The 20,294-nt window shown below is 37.0% G+C and overlaps 1 protein-coding gene across 1 annotated transcript; it reads left to right on the top strand.

The window, feature by feature from the left end:
* The first annotated feature begins 10,149 nt into the window (after positions 1–10,149).
* LOC120080343 (uncharacterized) lies at positions 10,150–10,554 on the top strand. The gene has a single exon (XM_039034988.2). The coding sequence runs from the start codon at positions 10,150–10,152 to the stop codon at positions 10,552–10,554; it is 405 nt and encodes a 134-aa protein (XP_038890916.2).
* The last annotated feature ends 9,740 nt before the right edge of the window (positions 10,555–20,294 follow it).

The following is a 20,294-nucleotide window of genomic DNA, read 5'->3' as shown; positions in this document are numbered from 1 at the left end:
TGAAGAATGATCTGTTCTCTAAAATGCTGAAGGCCATGCCTTTTATAGGCCTTCAGCATGGAACTATCGCGGGAGAAAGAGGCGGGCAGCCACGGAACATGCAAGGGCATGCCAGAAAAGGCGGTCAGAAGACTCGGTCGGAAAACGTGCCAGAAGATGCGCATGCGGAGGACCAAGTTTTTCCGATTTTAATTATTAAAAGAGATAATAAAAATAAAAATAAAAATATTTTTATTAAAAAAATAGTAATCACACACATACCTCACCTCGCCTTGCTCACTCGACCGGATGGACGGCGACGGTGGCACGTGTGTGGGACGTCCACCGAACCCACATTATCCACATTGGTCTATCTCCTCCCTCCCTCCAAAACATGGGTACCCCTTGGGGCCCAAACCCAAAGCCCAAGGTTGGAGTAAAAAAGGGAGGCTTCCAAATAAAAAATTTTCAATGTAAGATTCTCCAACTAAAGGTTGGTTCACTCTTACTTTTGAAAATTAAATTTTCACCCAACAGTTGGCACACTATGGGGTAAGAATTTGGTTGTTTTGGTTAGTTTATGAGGTTTTTTGAAAGATCTTGGTTATTTAGTGAAATTTTGGCTTGACGATTGGTCTATTTTTTTAATTTAGGAGGTTGAGATCGAGGTTATAAGGTGTTGTAGTGGCTACCCAAGTCTTCATTGGTTTATTTTTTTTTGGCAAGTTTTGGGGGTAAGTTGTGCAAGGACTGTCGAATTAAATTGTGTAAGTTTTGGGGATTCGTCCCACAAGTGAACTATGTGTTTTTGGTTGGTGTTAGGGACTTTGACTCAAGCTTTTGCTAATTTAGGAGGAAGGTTCGATTGCGTGTTTCCTTTTGTCTAGGCCTAAACCCGAGATAAACGATTTATTATCGGTTTGCCCCCGAACCCAAATATATGTTAAGTATTGGTTTCTACGTTGGTTTGGAATATTTTTGACATGCTTGTTGGTCAGTTGAGATTTTTGGAAGCTTACGCTTATGTCATGGAATTTCGATGGTATGTGTTGTTGTAGTGTTTGATTGATGGATAAATTTTGAAACTGCTATGAAACCTAAGCATGATTTAAGACTTGATTGTACGCTTATGCCTATATGAGACTGTTACTGACTGTTAGCACTTCCACCGGCCTATGCATATCGCATGTTGTGAGCCTTCGGGCCCCGTCTTATGCCTACGTATGGTGTTCCCTTAGGTTCACCATTTATGTTTATGATTGTGTGCTCCGGGGTCACAACTTTGAAAGCGTGCCTTCGGGTTTGCCCCTTATGCCTATGCCTATGCCTACGATGTTAGGTTTTATATCCTAAAACTCGTGGTTTGTAAATAATAAACTTATTATGATAAATTCAATAAAGTTGTTATTGAAGTTTCAACAAAGTTGTATTGAATATATGAATTGCTCATAGCATTTTAGAAATAAATCCAATATACTAAAAGATCCATGACTATTACATGAGTCCTTGAACTTTATGTGGAGACATAATAGTGGATCAGGTTCGAGTAAATTGTCTAAATGATCTATAGTATACAAATAAGGTTGGGTGCCTTATTTTGGTAATACTATCAGATGTGGCCCACTTTGTAGTTGTTACAAGGAATTGTAAAGTGCTACAGACGAAGTGATCCTGATTCATATATGTGATGACATGAGGAGTGGAGGCATCCTGTGCAATGAGTTTGCACAATATCGGACTATGGAATAAGTCACTCTTACTTTATAACGTTGTTTTCTATTTAAGACTGACTATTTCACAACGATGACCTAGGTAACTTAACCTAAATCCTGAGCTAACAATGAACTCCTGTTTATTTGGCATTATCCTTAGATTTGCATGGATGGAGGTTGGCTTAACAGCACCGATTCAATAAGCCTTCCATTTCAGGGGTAAGATCGGGTAAATAACTGGGGTCATAGGGTACAAGATGAAATTCACTTCTACCTGTTTTATGAATAGTAGAGAGGTTATTTCCTAAAGTGCTGACTTCGGGTCTTGAATGAGGGGTCCCACCCTCTCATTGGCCCGAGAGGGACTCGATTTGATGATCGGATCACAAACCAATTGTTCATTAGAGGATCAATGGGACTTAAGAAACAAGAGGTGATCTCGGGGTAAAAGAACCTTTTGACCCAGCCGTTATTGCAAACAACTTGTGAAGGGTTAACTTACTAATCATGGTTATATCGAGTGGACACAATATATCTACAATGAGGGGAGTGCAACTTTGGGCTTTAGTAGAGTGACTCAGTAGTTAACGAATGAGAATTAATTCGGTGTAAAGAGTTTAGCCAATTAATCTCAGATCATTGGAGCCCATGATTTGTAGGTCCACTAGGTCCCCCTACTAGCTCATAAACGAATTAACCTTAGAGTAACATGACAAGTTGATTTGAATCGTTCAAATTAGAATTAAGAGAATTAGTACTTATATGTGATATAATTATACGTTTCATTTTGGGATTAAAAGGAACTGTGTTGGATTGTATCAGCAAGCAGTGGAAGTAACAAATATCAATAAGCACTCTAATTCATTATTTTAGCATAAACTAAAGCATGCTCTTGCAGAAACAAGTGGGTTTCAAATCATACATTTGTAAAACTTCTTTAAAGCTCAATTTCAGCTGCAGATTTCTCCAAATCTTGGAGTAGACCACCTCAAGATCTTCTTCACTATCCTCTTGGAGCTCTAGATTGAGTTGTGAGACTCAAAATAAGCTTGAATGAAGGGAATTTGGACAAGAACTCACAGCAACAACCCACTTGAAGAACACCTTCTTCAACCCGATTTTTTCAGCAAAAATTCTATCGATTTCATTGCCCCAATTCCACTCAAATCTTCTAAATATATTGCAGACTATCATGCAAAGAAGATGGCTGCATGAGATGCAGCTCATGCTTGGAGTTATTGAATCCAAAGTTTATGGGTTTTGTGTGAGCAACTATGAAGGTATAATGGAAAAAAACCGAAAATCCATTTTATGTGAATTTAATTCTTTTTCAATTTTTCAATTGATTTAAAAAATCAGTTTGTTTTATAAAATTGAAAATATTAAAATCAATTTTGTTTTCTAAAATTGAAAATATTATTAATTTTACAAAATTAATTTTCTAATAAAATTAATAAATAATTATTTAAACAATTTAATAATTCTAATTAATTTAATATCAAATATTAAATTAATTTTACACAAATCCATCTTCATATATTTAAATTATATTTAAATATTAATTCTCAAATTCCATTTAATTAAAATTAAGTATGTAATTATATCTCATATAATTACTAATTCCTTTAATTCTAATTTGAACGTTTCAAATTAACTTATCACGCTACTCTAAAACTAATCAATTTATGAGCTAGTACGGGAATCTCGCAGACATACAGATTATGGGCTCCAATGATCCGACATTAATTGGCTAAACTCATTAGATCGAATTAACTTCCATTCGTTAACTAATGGGTCACTCCACTAAAGCCCATAGTTGAACTCCCCTCACTGTAGATATATTATGTCCACTTGATATAACCATGATTAGTAAGTTAACCTTCACAGGTTGTTCGTAATAACGGCTGGGTCAAATATTTGTTTTACCCCCGAGATTACCTCTTGTTCTTTTAAGTCCCAATGATCCTCCAATGAACAATTGATTTGTGATCCAATCAACAAATCAAGTCCCTCTCGGGCCAATGAGAGGGTGGGGCCCCTTGTTCAAGACCCGGAGTCAACACTTAAGGGAACAACCTCTCTACAATCTTTAAAAGTGGGTAGGAGTGAATTTCTTCCACCATATGTCCCCAGCTATCTACCCAGTCTTATCCCTAAAATGGGAGTTTATTAAGCCGACGTTGTTGAGCCAACCCTCACCTATGAAAATCTAAGGATAATCCTGAATAAACAGGAGTTCATAGTTAGCTTAGGATTAAGGTCAAGTTACCTAGGTCATCGCTTTGAAATGTCAGTTTTAAATAGTAAACAACATTATAAAGTAAGAATGACTGATTTTGTGGTCCGATCTTGTACAAAGCCTTTTGCACAGAACACCCCCATCCCTCATGTCATAACATGTACAAATTAGGATTACATCGTTTGTAGTAGTTTACAACTCTTTGTAACAACTACATAGTAGGCTGCATCCAATAGTGTTACCAGAATAAGACACCCAACCTTATTCATATACTATAGATCATTTTGACTATTTACTCGAACCTGATCCACTTTTATATCTCTACATAAAGTTCAAGTACTCATGTAATAGTCAAGGGACTTTTAAGTTTATTGGATTTCTAATAAGCAAAACATCTATTCAATAACAACTAATTGAATTTTTAGAATAAGTTTTATTGATAACAAACCACGAGTTTTAGAATATAAAACCCAACAAATTGGAGAACGATTAATATTTATATATGATTTAAATATTAAAGTCATGAATAAGGATTCATGAAAGGTGGAATTGGTGTTAAATTAATTTAATATTTGATATTAAATTAATTGAATTAATTAAATTATTAAATTATTATTAATTTTATTAGAAAAATTAATTTTGAATGAATTTATGTAAAATTTATATAATTTCAAATCTAATTGTTAAAATAAAAACTGAATTGAATTATAATTTTGAAATTTGTTTCAAAATTTCAAAAATAAAGGAAACTTGAATTTGGAAAACCCACAATGTGGGATATTTCCATTAAAAGTTCCTAAGCATATTATGAAGAAAATCAAACACGAGGATTTCCATGAGCAGCGGAAGCGATCGTTCCAAATTTCATGCAAATGAACACAAACAATTATAGTCTTAAAATGGAAACATACAGGTCATGCACAACAAGAAATTACAGTATGCTAAAGGATGATACAAGGGATAGAGGATGAATACCTCTGAAGAACCATTCTTCTTAAATCCCTCGATCAGTCTAAAGTGTCCAAAGCAACACTCGAATGCAACAACTAGAACAACACGACCAACAACACGAACACAACGAACGACTAACAACTCCTCGAAAACAATCGAGTCACATTCGATTCACAAACTGAGTGAGGACACCACCACAATGGTTACCTTGGTATTCTCGGTATTAGAATCTAGGAGTTGTGGGCTTTGTATGATCTTGACTTGAGGAAGAGACTAGAGGACTACAATCGAGTAGACGATCGAGCAAGTGGGAGATAACACAGTCTATTGTCTAGACGATGTGCTCGATCGTTTAGTAAATGGTAGACTATCATATAGACTTAGACTCGATCGTGTAGCTACAATCAGCTGAATGACTATTGTATAGACCAAGCTGCACAATCATTTAGTCTCTGTCAGCTACCTTTTAGTGAAACTCTTTCACTTGATAGCTTAATCTGTGAGTTCTTTCCGAATGAGGAGACTTCTAATTTTAAGGAAAAAAAATTTCCTTTTATCTCACAATTATCATAAAACTACCAATAATCTCCCACTTAATCGGTTATTAGAGAAAAAGAAATTAATTATCATATAATTAATATATTATAAATAAATATGATAACAAACTTACCATATTATATTTATAACCTATAGTTTTAATATTTCATCTCATGAATCATATAAACCATAGTTCTTTTTCTATTTTATGGTACTTAATGTAAATCATATTTACTTAATTCCTCCACTTGATGTATCTCATACATCACACCAATTTTGTCATATATAATTGAATTTTCTCTTATTAATTTGAACACTTCAAAGTAACCTCAAGAACTGATTCTCAACTTGAATCCATTAAGCTGCCAAGGGGACCTTATGGATCTATAGGTTGAAGCTTCAACGGTACATGAATAACTGACTAAACTCTTTAGTCACGGGATCCACCATCCGTTAACTATCGTCACTCCACTAAAGACCGACAGCTGCACTCTTCTCATTACATATATATTTTTATGTCCATATTAACCAATCAATAGTGCGATAACCCTTCACAAATTGCTCGTAAGTATAGTTGGGCCAATTTATCATTTTGCCCCTGTAGTTACATTTAACTTCTTAAGTACCACTGATTTCTCTAATGAATAATAAGTCATAGTCCTACTATGACTGGGTCATCTCTTCTAAAGAGATGATGTGGCCACTATGTTCAAGACCTGAAATCAGCTCTTAAGGGAGCAATCTATCTACTTACCCCTACTTCAGAGAATGAGTGAATTCCGTCTTGTGTAACTGAGTTCCTAGCTCTCCAATCAGAAAAATCCACAAAAAGGTAAGCTTGTTGAGTTGGCAATCTGGTCACTCTATACTAATCAAAAGACCGCCCTCAAAGGTAGAAGTTTCCAAAACACTCAAGATTAAGGTCATGTCACCTATGGTCGTTTTAGTGATATGTAAGCCTCAATTATCAATGACGTTATATAAAGAAATGAATCATCTCGTGGTCTGATCTTATACAAACTCTTTGTATAGGGAACTCCTACTTGCATGTCTCCATATGAATGGTCAGGATCAGATCATCTATAGTATTTCACAACACTTGTAAACCTCTACAAAGCCAACCGTATTCGTAGTGTCACCAGGATAACGTATCCTCCCTTTATCCTTATACTACAGACCTTTTAGGTTATTACTTAAAGCATGATCCACTTGTATATCTCATATATATGCTTAATTTTACATACAATAACCACGGATCTTTGTTTATTGGATATGAGTAAATACAAATAAAATAACTCTTATTTCATTAATAACAATGTGTACAAAGTTTACAAACTACGAGACTCTGGGAGAATTAGGACACCAGTCCCAATATCTTAGTCATCAAAACCCACCTAATTCCACCAAGGAGGAGGTGTAATTCATGCAGGAAATTCATTTGCATGAAAGTCATGCAATATATAGCTCAAAATCTGAGTGGAATGGGCATGCATTGAAGAAATTTTTGTTGAAAAATCTGTTTAAAGAAGTGGTCTTCATTCTGCTGAAAATCAGAAAACCTTTCTCTTCCATTTCCCTAATTCAAGCTTATTTTGAGTCCCACAACCCAATCTGAGGCACCAAAAGGATAGTAGGGAAGACCTTGTGATGGTTCACATCCAAAGGAAGGGAGGATTGTAGTTAGAATTCGTGATTCAAGAGGTACTTCAAAGGTTAGTGTTGAAACCCTTTTCTTAGTTTATGAGCATGATGAATTTAAAGCCAAAGTTAATGAATTAGAATGCTTAATAAACCTGTTTTCTTCCATTTCATGTTTCCTAAGTCCAACATACGATGCTATTGTGCACTCGAGTCCCGATGGTGAAGGAACTCCATTTACAGAGAACCTTTGAGCGAAAGAGGATCGTCCAAATCCCATTGTGATTGAACTCAAACTTTTATAGTCAAATAGAACAGATTATGCATAAATCTTAAATTACAGCATGCTTCTGAAATAAAAACAAAGGATAAGAGATTATACCTTTGAAGAACTGTTCTTCAAGATAATCTCTCGATTATTCACGAACGTGTCAAACAACACAATTTCCCTCGAATAGCAACAACCAGAAATTTGATCCTCGAACCAATTAGACACTACCACTTGGTGACGTTGGTATTCTCGGTGTGAGAATCCAGGAATGGGGGACTCTAGCTAATTTTGGTTAGAGGGAAGTTTGGTGTGGAGGAGGATGATGATCGTAAAGGGAATAACACTGTCGTGACAAATGAGTCTATCGTATAGACTTCCTACTCGATCATTTAGTCTCTCAAGTGATCGTATAGTAACTCGATTACCAATTCCTTGTCTCTCGATCACTTGTTCTTTGGAATTATTAAAACAATTTTATTTATCCCAATTTTCCATAAAACTAAATAACTACCCAGTAAGGGTGGTTATAGAGGAAAAAAAAAGTTAATTATCAAATAATTAATAAATCATAAATAAATATGATAACTAACTTATCATATTATATTTATAACCTATCATTTTAATATTATACTATACACAATATATAAACCATAGTTCTTTTTCTCTATTTTATGACATTTAATATAAATCATATTTATATTAAATTTAATAACTATGAATCTCATTCATAGAAATATATTTGAATCGTATTCAAATATTAGTTCCTTCAATCAAACAATAATATATCAAATATATTATGTTAATTATATCATATATAATCAAATCCCCTCTTATTAATTTGAACATTTCAAATTAACCCAAAAACTGATTCTCAAATAAATCCATTGAGCTACCAAGGGGACTTTATAGACCTGTAGCTTGAAGCTTCAACGGTACGTGAATAACTGACTAAATTCTTTAATCACATTATCTACCATCTGTTAACTACCGGGCACTCCACTAAAGATCAACAGCTGTACTCTTCGCACTACAGATATATTTATATATCCATTGGATATAACCAATCAACAGTACGATGACCCTTCACAAATCACTCATAAGTATAGCTAGGCCAATTTACTATTTTGCCCCTATAGTTACATCTAACTTCTTAAGTACCATTGATTCCTCTAATGAACAACAGATCATAGTTCCATTATGACTAAACCCCTCACGAACCAAGAGAGGGTGTGGCGCCACATTGGTCAAGACCCAAACATCAACCCTAAGAGAGCAATTTATCTACTTATCGCTGCTTCGGGGAAGGAGTGAATTCCATCTTGTGTAGCTAAGTTCCCAACTCCCTAATCAAACGAATCTCCAAAATGGTAGGCTTGTTGAGTTGACGATCTGGCCACTCTCACCCATGCAAATCAAAGAACCGCCCTCATAGACAGGAGTTCACAACTCACTCAGGATTAAGGTCACCTATGGTCATCCTAGTGAAATGAAAGTCTCAATTATGAATGAAGTTATATAGCGAGACTAAACATTTTGTGGCCCGGTCTTACACAAACTCTTTTGTATAGAATATCCTCGCTAGCATGTTTAATACATGAATGATCAGGATCAGATCATTTGTAGCACTTTACAACATTTGTAACACCAGCAAAGCGGGCCATACTCGTAGTGTCACCAAGATAAGGTATCCAGCCTTATCCATATACTACAGACCATTTAGGTTATCACTTAAACATGATTCACTTGTATGTCTCTACATACATGTTCAAGTTACAATGATAACCATAGATCTTAGTTTATTGTTTTGTGGTTAATGCAACTAAAATATCATATATTTCATAGACAATGTGAATACAATATCATATATTATAAATGATAAAAACGTTTGTTCATACAAGTGTTTACAAACTACAGGACTCTACGAAATTTAGGGCATCAACCCCAACAAGGCCAAGTCAGTGATTTTTCAGTATCTGTGGACTAGGGTCTTCTTTATTAAGGACGATTATGCATACCTGCAGATAATGGCCTAAAGAGCGAATTGTTGGCAGAAGCTCGCAACTCCCCATTCTCGATACATCTAGGCAGTACCAAAATGTACCAATATTTGAAACGGTATTACTAGTGGTTCGATATGAAAAGGGAGATAGCTGACTATGTGAGCAAATGTTTAGTCTGTCAACAGGTGAATGCCCTAAGGCAGAAACCAGCGAGCTTGCTATAACCATTAAATGTGCCAGAATGGAAGTGGGCGAGCTTATCCATGGATTTCATTACGGGTTTGCCCAGAACGTCAAAAGGCTTCTCAGTGATATGAGTTGTGGTGGACAGGCTCCCTAAGGTAACGTAGTTCATTCCAGGGAAGCCCATGTATGTGTGAGTAAGTGGGTTCAGCTGTACATGAAGGAGATAGTAAGGTTGCATGGTGTGACGGTGTCAATTGTGTCCGAAAAGGATGCTAATTTTACCTTTAGTTTTTGGAAGAGCCTCCAGAAAGCCTTGGGAACACTGTTAAATTTTAGTACAGCCTTCCACCCTCAGATGGATAGCCAAATAGAATGCTTGAAACAGATGTCGGAAGATATGTTGCGTGCTTGTGCGTTGGATTTTTCAGGGAGTTGGGACTCCCACTTATATTTGACAGAGTTTGCTTATAATAATAACTATTAGGCTACCATTGGCACGTCGCCATTTGAAGCTTTGTACGGTAAAGGTTTCAGGTCTCCTGTGTACTGAGGTAAGGTTGGTGAGAGAAAGTTGGTGGGAATTGAGCTAGTGGAGATGAAAAATAAAGCCATGCAAAAGATCAGGTCCGTATGCTAATGGCGCAGAGCAGACAGAAGAGTTACGCTAATGTTAGGCAGAAAGATCTTGAGTTGGAGGCCGATGATAAAGTGTTCCTAAAAATGGCGCCAATGAAGGGTGTCCTGAGGTTTGGAAAGAAGGGAAAACTAAGTCGGCGTTTTGTAGGGCCATTCGAGATCTTGGAGCGAATTGGCTCTATGGCTTATCGTTTGAGTTTTCCACCGTCTCTCTCTATGGTCCATAATATCTTTCATGTCTCCATGCTGAGGAAATACATAATGAACCCGTCTCACATGGTGGACTTTGAGCCCTTGCAGTTGAATGAAAACTTAAGTTATGAAGAGAAGCCTGCACAGATTGTTGCAAGGGAAGTGAAAGTTTTGCGTAACAGAGAAGTGCCACTAATGAAGGTTTTGTGGTAGAATCATCAGTTTGAGGAAGCAACTTAGGAGCGGGAGGACGAGTTGAGAACACTATACCTAAATCAACTTTGGATTTCTACATCGAGTACTTAATCAACATCTTGTCAATGTATGGTGTCTGAGGCAGTGCTAGCACTTTTTTTTTTTCGATCCCAAAAGATCTGAATACCAAGAACAAACTAAGCCTCTCCTAAATCTTTCATTTGGAATTGGGTCGTTAGCCAGTTCTTAATTAAAGTCTTTAAACCTACATCATTCCCAATGAGTAGGATATTGTCTACATATAACACTAGAAAAACTACTGAGTTGTTAATGATTTTCTTGTAGACACAAGGCTCATCAACGTTCTGGTCAAAGCTGTAAGATTTTATTGCAGTATCAAACCTTATGTTCCAAGATCGAGATGCCTGTTTCAGCCCATAAATGGATCGATTCAGCTTGCAAACTTTTTGCTCTTGACCTTAGGCTATGAATCCCTTGGGTTGCACCATATAAATGGTCTCCTCAAGATTACCATTCAGAAAGGCAGTCTTGGCATCCATTTTTCATATCTCATAGTCATAATATGAGACAATGGATAGGAAGATGCGGATAGACTTCAACATGACAACAAGGGAGAAAGTCTCCTCATAGCCAACTCCCTCCACCTGGGTATAACCCTTTCCCACAAGTCTTATCTTGAAGGTTTGCACCTTTCCATCGGCACCTCGTTTCCTCTTGTATATCCATTTGTAACCTATAGGTTTAATCCTATCAGGTTGATCTACAAGATCCCATACTGAGTTGAACTACATAGACTCCATTTCGAGATCCATGGCTTTGACCCATTCATCTCTGTCAACATCCTCCATTGCCTTCTTATAAGACAATGGATCCTTAACCTTGCCATCGACTACCATAGCCAGGATTTCAGTTAAACCCATATAGCAAACAGGTGGGTTCGCAACCCTCCCACTATGTCGAGGTTCCCTAAACTCTTGAGATAGATTTGACCTACTAGATGAACTTCCATCAACAACTCTTGTTGGTGTAGCAGGCTCTTCAACAACTCTTGTTGAAGTTTTAGTAGTTTCGTTGGAAAGTTCATGTAACACGACTTTACTTCTTGGACTGTGCTCCCTTATATGATCCTCCTCAAGGAAGGCAGCGTTTGTCGATACAAACACCTTGTTTTCCTTAGGATCATAAAAGTAACCTCCTCGTGTCCCTTTCAGGCAGCCTATAAATAGGCATAGCCTCGAACGTGGTTCCAGTTTCTTAAGATTAGCCTCAAGCATATGTGCTGGGAAACCCCAGATGCCCGTTCTACAACTCCAAAGTTGTTTTGACAACACTCTTGAAGGGAATACAGTTGATGATATAAGCTGCAGTCTCTATTGCAAAATCCCAAAACGAGTCTGGTAAGGAAGCGTAACTCATCTTCGACCGAACTGTGTCCAACAAGGTTCTGTTTCTCCTCTCTGATACACCATTCTGCTGAGATATACAAGGTGCTGAGAGTTTGGAAACGATTCCATGTTCTATCAAATAGTTCAGGAACTCAGAATCTAAAAACTCACCACCCCGATCAGATCGAAGTGTTTTAATCCATTTATCTAATGCATTTTCATCTTCATCGTTGAACTCTTTGAACTTTTCAAAGAATTCTGACTTATCTTGCATTAAATAAACATACTCATACCTCGAATAATCATCAGTAAAAGTGATGAAATACTTGTAGCCTCCCCTGGCTCGCATATTCATCGGATCACAAAGGTCTGAATGCACTAACTCTAGAGGCTCTTTGGCTCGATAACCTTTTTCAGTGAAAGGTCTTTTAGTCATCTTGCCTTCAAGGCATGACTCGCACACAGGTAAAGAATTTTCTTCTAACTCGTGTAGAAGTCCATTCTTCACCAACCTCTCAATCTTATTGAGATTGATGTGGCCTAATCGAAGGTGCCAACGTTGGGCATTTTCCTTAGGAGAAACTTTAAGTCGTTTATTTTGAGTTACGAAAGTTTTAAACATCTCTATGTTATGGAGAGAATTTGTTGCTAATGGCCTTAGCACATACAAATTATTTTCCAGTTTAGCTGAACATATCTCAACACCATCTTTCAGAATAAACACTTTATTCACCGAAAAGTTGAGAGTATATTTACATTCAATCAAGCACTTTACAGAAATCAAGTTCCTCTTTAACTCGGGAAAACCATATACATCATTTAAAATGATAAATCTATTCTGTAAAGTCAACTAGAGGCCTCCCACTGCCACAGCTGAGACAACGTGCCCGGTGCCTACTCGCATCATCATCTCACCAACCTCAAGCTGTCGCTAGGATCTAATCCCCTGAAAAGAAGAACTAACATGATTAATGACCCCAGAGTCTATAATCCAGGCAGAATCATCATTCTCCACTAAACAAGTTTCCAAAACCAGTAAATCATATTTACCTTGTTTAGCCTTGGCCTTAGGCTTCTTCTTCTCCTTTAATCAGCGTGGACAATTCTGCTTCCAGTGCCCATCCTAGTTGCAATGGAAACATTTTTCTTTTTCAACCGGCATTGGTTGCCTACCTCGCTGTGCGACAAGTTGTGAGTTAGTCGGTGTCTTCCCCTTCCCTTTATTACCTTTCTTCTTTTTCCACTTTTTAGTGTTGGAAGTAGAAGGTGCAGACTTAGTTATTGAGGTCAAACCCCGACAGAACTTCTTAGATGATGAAGCAACATTTGCCTCACCAATCTTTTTCTCCTTGCTGAAAGCAAAGATTGGAATGTCTACAACTCGTTAAGGAGAGTTGTAAGGGTGTAATAAAATTTGTTCATAACAGCGTTGTAGACAAAGTGTAGGAAGCTTTCTGGCATGTGTGCAGAATAAAGCTAACCTGGCTGCCTTCATCGATGTGAACCCCATTCATCTCTGTCACATTAAAGTTGACCATCATGTTTAGAACATGTTCTCGAACAAATGTATCCCCCTCCATTTTGGAGTTGAAGATGCACTTAAGAGCTTCATGCTTGAGCTATCCGGACGGTTTTCCGAACATTCCCATTAGGGACTCTATGATCTCACGAGAAGAGACCATAGGCTCATGCTTCTTGGCCAAGACATGTTCAGGCTGGCCAAGATGTAAGCTCAGACCTTTTCGTTCGCCCGTGTCCATTTCTCATATGCCTCTCAAACATTTCGAGCGGTGGTTTGAGGACACTCTTCTGTAAGGACGAACCGGAGGTCATCGGTGATTACTATGGTACTAATCATGTTTCTCCAACTAGCGTAGTTTTCGCCAGTCAATTCATCGGCAGATAATAGAGCTAAAGTGGCGGTTTCCATTTTTAAAGTTGCTAAAAAACATGAACAAACTTAATAAGTCTATTTGCATTACCACTTTTAACACCAATTTTAGGTTTTAACAAAATAGTTCTAATGTACCATAAGTGAAAAGACATCTATTTTACAATGATGCCCCAGCAAAGTAGGACAAAAGTCACCGATAGGATGATCAAATGCCCCTTCACCGGGATGAGACATTCTCAACCATTAGTCAGAAACAACACTTGTAACTGACTCTAACAGTCATCATTTTTCGGTCTAGAATTTGTTAACAACCTTAACAATTCCACAGAAGTGTAACCCCTCATTTAGGCCCTAGAGTCCTGCCCTAATTTGCCCACCATAGGGAAAAAGCAGATTAGGATAAGAGATTAAAGCCACCCTATCCTTTTCAGGAGATCAGATAAAGAGTCATGCAAAACTACTGTCCTTTAGGGGGACACTTCCAGAGTGCCTCGAGGGATGCAAAAACGTTATCCAACCTAATGAGAGAGACCGTGGAATATGTTGTCACACGTCCTGCTCTCACTTACTATGAACATTCTCTCCATTGACCTTGGTATTGACCTATCAAACACCATCCTTTAAGGGGACACTCTCAGGATGCCTCGAGGTCGAGGATAGATCTCACAGTGTGAACTTTTAGGGAGAAACGTGTAGAGGTTTAAGTGAAATATCATATACGCCAAGTAACTTCCACTGAATGTTCTACCTAGGGATTCATTAACTTAGACAATCCGACTACTGATTTTATCTAAGTGTGAATTTAATTTGCTAAAAACAACTTTTTCTTTTGATAATTAAACAAGTTCGAATCAAGTGCCATTAAACACTTTAAAAGACTATCATCAAATTTGCATGCATGCAGAAAATCTATCAATTCACCTTTTCATATAAGTTCCCAGGTAGAGGTATTCCGTTTCCATCAGCTTAAATACCCCAGCCTAAACAGAACCCGTCTTAGACAAAAGGTCTCTTATAGATAGATTTGGTACATATTGAATCTTTTATTCGTCAATTTAATCCTATTAAACTGATTAAAATATTAAACTTAGGTTTCTAATCTCATTAGAACCATGATCTTAGGTCTATCTCAATCAAATTTTAAAACTCTTTTAAAACATGATTCAAGCCTAAGTTTGCATGCCTTTCTTATTGATTTTAGTTATAATTTCCATTAACTCTTATAAAAGGAAACAACTAAAACCATCCACATTATTAAGCTAGACTAGGTATTTAGAACTTTTATAAATTAACCTATGTGTCATGCCTCATGCAATGCTCATTCATTACTATATATAACACTTATATAAATTGTAATGAACCAAACATACATGCTTTCATACACCCTTATACTATAACACTTATAATATAAAGATGATGCATGGATATGCTTAATGCATGCATATATTATAACTCTTATATTATATGATGCATGAACATGCTTTAAAGTAATTTAAACATGCAAACTAGACTTATAATATATAGATGATGCATGAATATATGCATAACCTATAGTGGGGTTTAAAAACTATATGACATACTTTATGAAATATAATTTAAACATACATCACATGTACATTCACTAAAATTAATGGATCGGGATGATTTGTGTCAAGAACCGGAAATAAAAACTATCTATTACATAAACCATCAAGTCAACCGGTTCAAACAGGCGAACTGTGTCTTGAATCACCCGGGCAAAGCCTCGCTTCTTAATCTTGTAGTTATTCCTTGTGATCATCGAGTAGCACTGGTCGAGTAACCACGATCGTGTAGCATGGATCGAGTGCCTTTGACTATGCAATGAAGCATAAAGGCCACTCGATCATGCAGCGCACCGAGTATAACACCTACCTAAACGATCGAGTAGACGACAACTACGCGATGAAGCATGATTGCGATAACTTGTAGAAATACAAGTTATTTATGCCACCTTATCTAGATATTGCGGCCAAAATTTAGTAATTATGCGTCAATTATATAAAAATTAGCCTAGTATTACAATAATTATAAATGTTTGCAATTACACCCACTAACACCAAAAAGATGGAGGACCAAGTCACCGCTTGCGCTCAAGGCTCACGAGAGACTAATCAACGCATCTCTGTACATTGCGCCCGTCAATCAACAATGAAGAGATGATTACTACAATGGCGGCGCAATGCAACAGTCGATCCGAGAGCTGTGTTTCAACCGCATACGGTAATAAAAAAAAAAAACACCGCATGCGAACCTATGATCGAAAGATGCAGCTGAGCAACGCAAGAGCGGAGGATTGAGACACGTGTACAACTAACGGTTGTGCAGAATTGACGGTCTGATTGCATAACAGAAGGAATAATATCACTCCATCTTCGGAATTACCATAATCATGAGTGAGGACCACAAGGCCAGAGTAAAAGATTTGCACCTATAAATACCCCATTGATTTCAGAGAAAAGATATGCTACTTGATACGGGGCTAAGTGCTGCTAGATTGTAGAGAGACGGCTGAGTTGAGTGCTTAAGAGAAGAAATCCGGAAAGAAGACGAGATAAGGTCGAGAGGTAAATCTCAGATCCAACCTGTCAAACACCCGATCGGAAGCTCTGTGCAAAGATCTCTGCTATCGGTAGAGCAAGACTGAGAGGGAAGCTCTTCCTACCATCAAATCCATCCTATCCGGCAAGCAGATCTCCATTAAATCTGTGTCAAGACATTGACACTTATTTGTATCTGTTCTATCTCTCTTTCATTGTGTATTTCATGTTTTCTTTATCTCTTCATTCACACACCATGTATCAAACGCTTAGTAGAAATATTAAAGGTTTCGATAAATTCCATTTACCATTCTCTGTCTATTTCCGTTCACCCACCAATCACTTTCTTCATGATATCTTCTTAATCCTCTAATGAGCAATATGAATCACTAAGAACTTAATCTGTATTAAAGATATAAAATACGTTTAGCTAAAGCATGCTAGACGACATCTCCACTTGTGAGAGCAGAAGTAAAGGTGTCGTTCTGATCTATCGAGAAAAGGTCAGGAGAATGCGTTAACTAAAGCGAGTAGTACTTCCAGACATGGAAGCAACCTTGCGTTCATTACGTTAGTGTCTGTTTCACCACAGACATGTGGGAGCGCGACCCATCACTGAGAAGTGTACGCCAAGAGAAGAGCAGAACAATGCTTGTACCTTCAATCCAATTAAGAACTTGCGTTGTTTGTATTATTTGCTTTTCACTTTCTATTCTGTTCATAAGACTTGTCACCGCATCCCATGTCTTTGCATAACTTTCCCAGCTAGCCTATCCTAGCATCCTGTACATGAAGTCTGTATCTTGTATCATCTAGCTTAGGTTTATTGTATTTTTATGTTTTTATCGCATCTTTATTGCTTTCCTTTATTTTATTGCAATTTATATACTTGTACAAACATACTTTTAAAGATTGAAAACTTAGTCGCATATATCATGAACGTACCGCAATAACCTAAACCAGTTCCCGTGTTTGACCTCGGATCACACCGAGAAACTTACGGTGGAATTACACTTAGTTCCATCGTAAGGAAACTTGTGACAACACATGGCATACTACATGAACATCCATAATTAACGCATAATTAGAAATAGTATCGCATCATTGTGAGCAATTTATATCATCAATCCAAACCCGTTACAATCATCTAAACGATCGAGGAGCAAGCGTCAAGTTTCGCATACCGAGGATCGAGTAGCCAGTGACTATGCGATGAGCATGCTGGCCTACTCAATCGTTTATGTGCGCGTCTACCATGCAATGAGTATCCCATACTCAATGATCATTTACTTCTATCATTTACACGATCGAGTAGCCAAAACAACACGATCGAGTGAACTATTTACTCGATTGCGTAGCATCAGCCATGCGATCATTTAACAAATGCTATATGATCGAGTAAAAGTTTTCTACATGATCTCCTAGCCAAATCTAAGCGATTGTTTAGCCTGGGCTACACGAATTGACCAACCTTTGGTCTTCTTCCTCGATGTAAACTACATCTTCATGCCTTGAAGCTTCATCATGAACGACTCTTACAAACTCAAACACTTTGAATACAGACTCAATAATGCCCAAAAACATAGGGGCCCTCACAAATTAACTTTGAAATGTAAAAGAAAGTAGTAAACAGAGGCAATCATCCCAGAAACAACTATTAATTCATATCCATAACTACATCTAACACTTAAACGCAATGTAGATATGCTTAAAACCTACCAAGGACGTAAATGCAATTCAATACATCAATGGAATTTGGAATATCAGAACAACCCGGCTCTTATACTAATTGAAGGAACTCTTAAACAAGAGAACCATTGAGCAGAAGTAAGATCATTCCAAAACCCGTTGTGAAAGAACATCACATTTACAATCCAACAAGTACAGTTATGCATTGAGTAAATTACAACATGCTTTCAAGTTAAAAACAAAAGAAATCGAGTGACATACCTTTGAAGAACTATTTTTCATGTATTCCCTTGATTAACACCAGTCACGCGTCCAAGAAAACTCGATCAAGTTCACAAACACAACAAACAACCAGTGCAAATCATGAACTGTCAAATCCTTGAGCACAATTGAGTAACACTCGATCCTCAACCCTCGAATAGAAAAACTCGACACCACCACTCGGTTGCCTTGGTATTCTCGGTGTGAGAATCCAGAAGGTGTGGGCTCTGTGTGGATTTGGTAGAGGAAAGGAGGAACTCAACGATTGAGTAAACGATCGAGTAAGTGGTTGAATGAGAAAGCTCTATCATACAGAGTTGGATACTTGATTATCTAGCAAATGAAGAGCTATCGTCTAGTAACGAGAAACTTGGTCGTTTACTCTCTCAAAGGCTATCGTATAGCTTTTCTTTCACTCGATCGAATGTGTTGCGATTAATCAAAAAATGAAAATGATTTTCACTTTTATTCTTCAGTTATTAAAACTGATAGTAACTTCCCACTATTCATGGTTAAAGAAGAAAATAATAATCAACCAAACAATTATCTTATAATTGTTTTAATTATAAATAAATGTAATAACTAATTTATCATATTATATTTATAACCTATAGCTTTAATATCACATCATATGTAATATTTAAACCATAGTTCTTTTTCTCCTTAATGACATTTAATATAAATCATATTTATATTAATTCCTCCAATCAATGTATCTAATACATCAAATCAATTATATCACATATAATTGAATCAATTTAATTATATAATATATAATCAAATTCCCTCTTGTTAATTTGAACACTTCAAATTAACCCAAAAACTGATTCTCAACATGAATCCATTGAACTACCAAGGGGACCTTATGGACCTGTAGCTTGAAGCTCTAATAGTACGTGAATAACTGATTAAACTTTTTAATCACGATATCCACCATCCGTTAACTGTCGAGTACTCCACTAAAGACCGGCAGTTATACTCTTCGTACTATAGATATATTTCTATGTCCATTGGATATAACCAATCAATAGTACGATGACCCTTCACAAATCACTCGTAAGTACAACTGAAAAAATTTACCGTTTTGCCCCTATAGTTACATCTAACTTTTTAAGTACCATTGATTTCTCTAATGAATAATACATCATAGTCTACTATAAGTGAATGCTTCTTGGACCATGAAAATGTATGACGCCATGTTGTTCAAGCCCTAGAATCATCCCTTAAGAGAGCAATTTATCTACTTACCCCTGCTTCAGGGAATGAGTGAATTCCATCTTGTGTAGCTGAGTTCCCAGCTCCCCAATTAGACGAATCCCCTAAGTGGTAGGTTTGAGTTGGCGATCTGGCCACTCACACCCATGAAAATAAAAAGACTGCCCTTATAAGCAGAAGTTCCCAACTCACTCAAGATTAAGGTCATATTACCTACGGTCATCCTAGTGAAATGAAAGTCTCTGTCATGAACGGCGTTATATAACGAGACTAAACATTTCGTGGCCCGGCCTTATACAAACTTCTTTGTATAGAATACCGCTCGCATGTCTCCACATTATTGACCAGGATTAAACCATTTGTAGCACTTTACAACATTTTTAACATCTACAAAGCGGGTCATATCCTAAGTGTCATCGGGATAAGGTTTCCCTCCTTTATCCATATACTACAGACCATTTAGGTTATCATTTAAGGCACAATCCACTTGTATGTCTACACATACATGCTTAAGTTACAACGATAACCAAGAATCTTAATTTATTGGTTTGTGGTTAATGCAACCAAAATATCTCATATTTCATAGACAGTAGTGAATAAAATATCTCATATTATTACATCACAAATGTTTGTTCATACACATGTTTACAAACTATAGGACCCTATGAGATTTAGGGCATCAACCCCAGCAAGGCCAAGTCAGTGAATTTTTCATATCTATGGACTAGGGTCATC

Source organism: Benincasa hispida, chromosome 1 (assembly GCF_027475165.1).
Source record: "Benincasa hispida cultivar pf3 chromosome 1, pf3_genome.v1.1, whole genome shotgun sequence".
Lineage (NCBI taxonomy): Eukaryota > Viridiplantae > Streptophyta > Magnoliopsida > Cucurbitales > Cucurbitaceae > Benincasa > Benincasa hispida.
Note: the sequence above shows the minus strand (reverse complement) of the source record. Positions and strands in the feature narration are given on the sequence as shown.

Coding starts and splice junctions, on each gene's coding strand:
- LOC120080343 (XM_039034988.2), top strand. CDS start 10,150: ATGGCGCAGAGCAGACAGAAGAGTTACGCTAATGTTAGGCAGAAAGAT.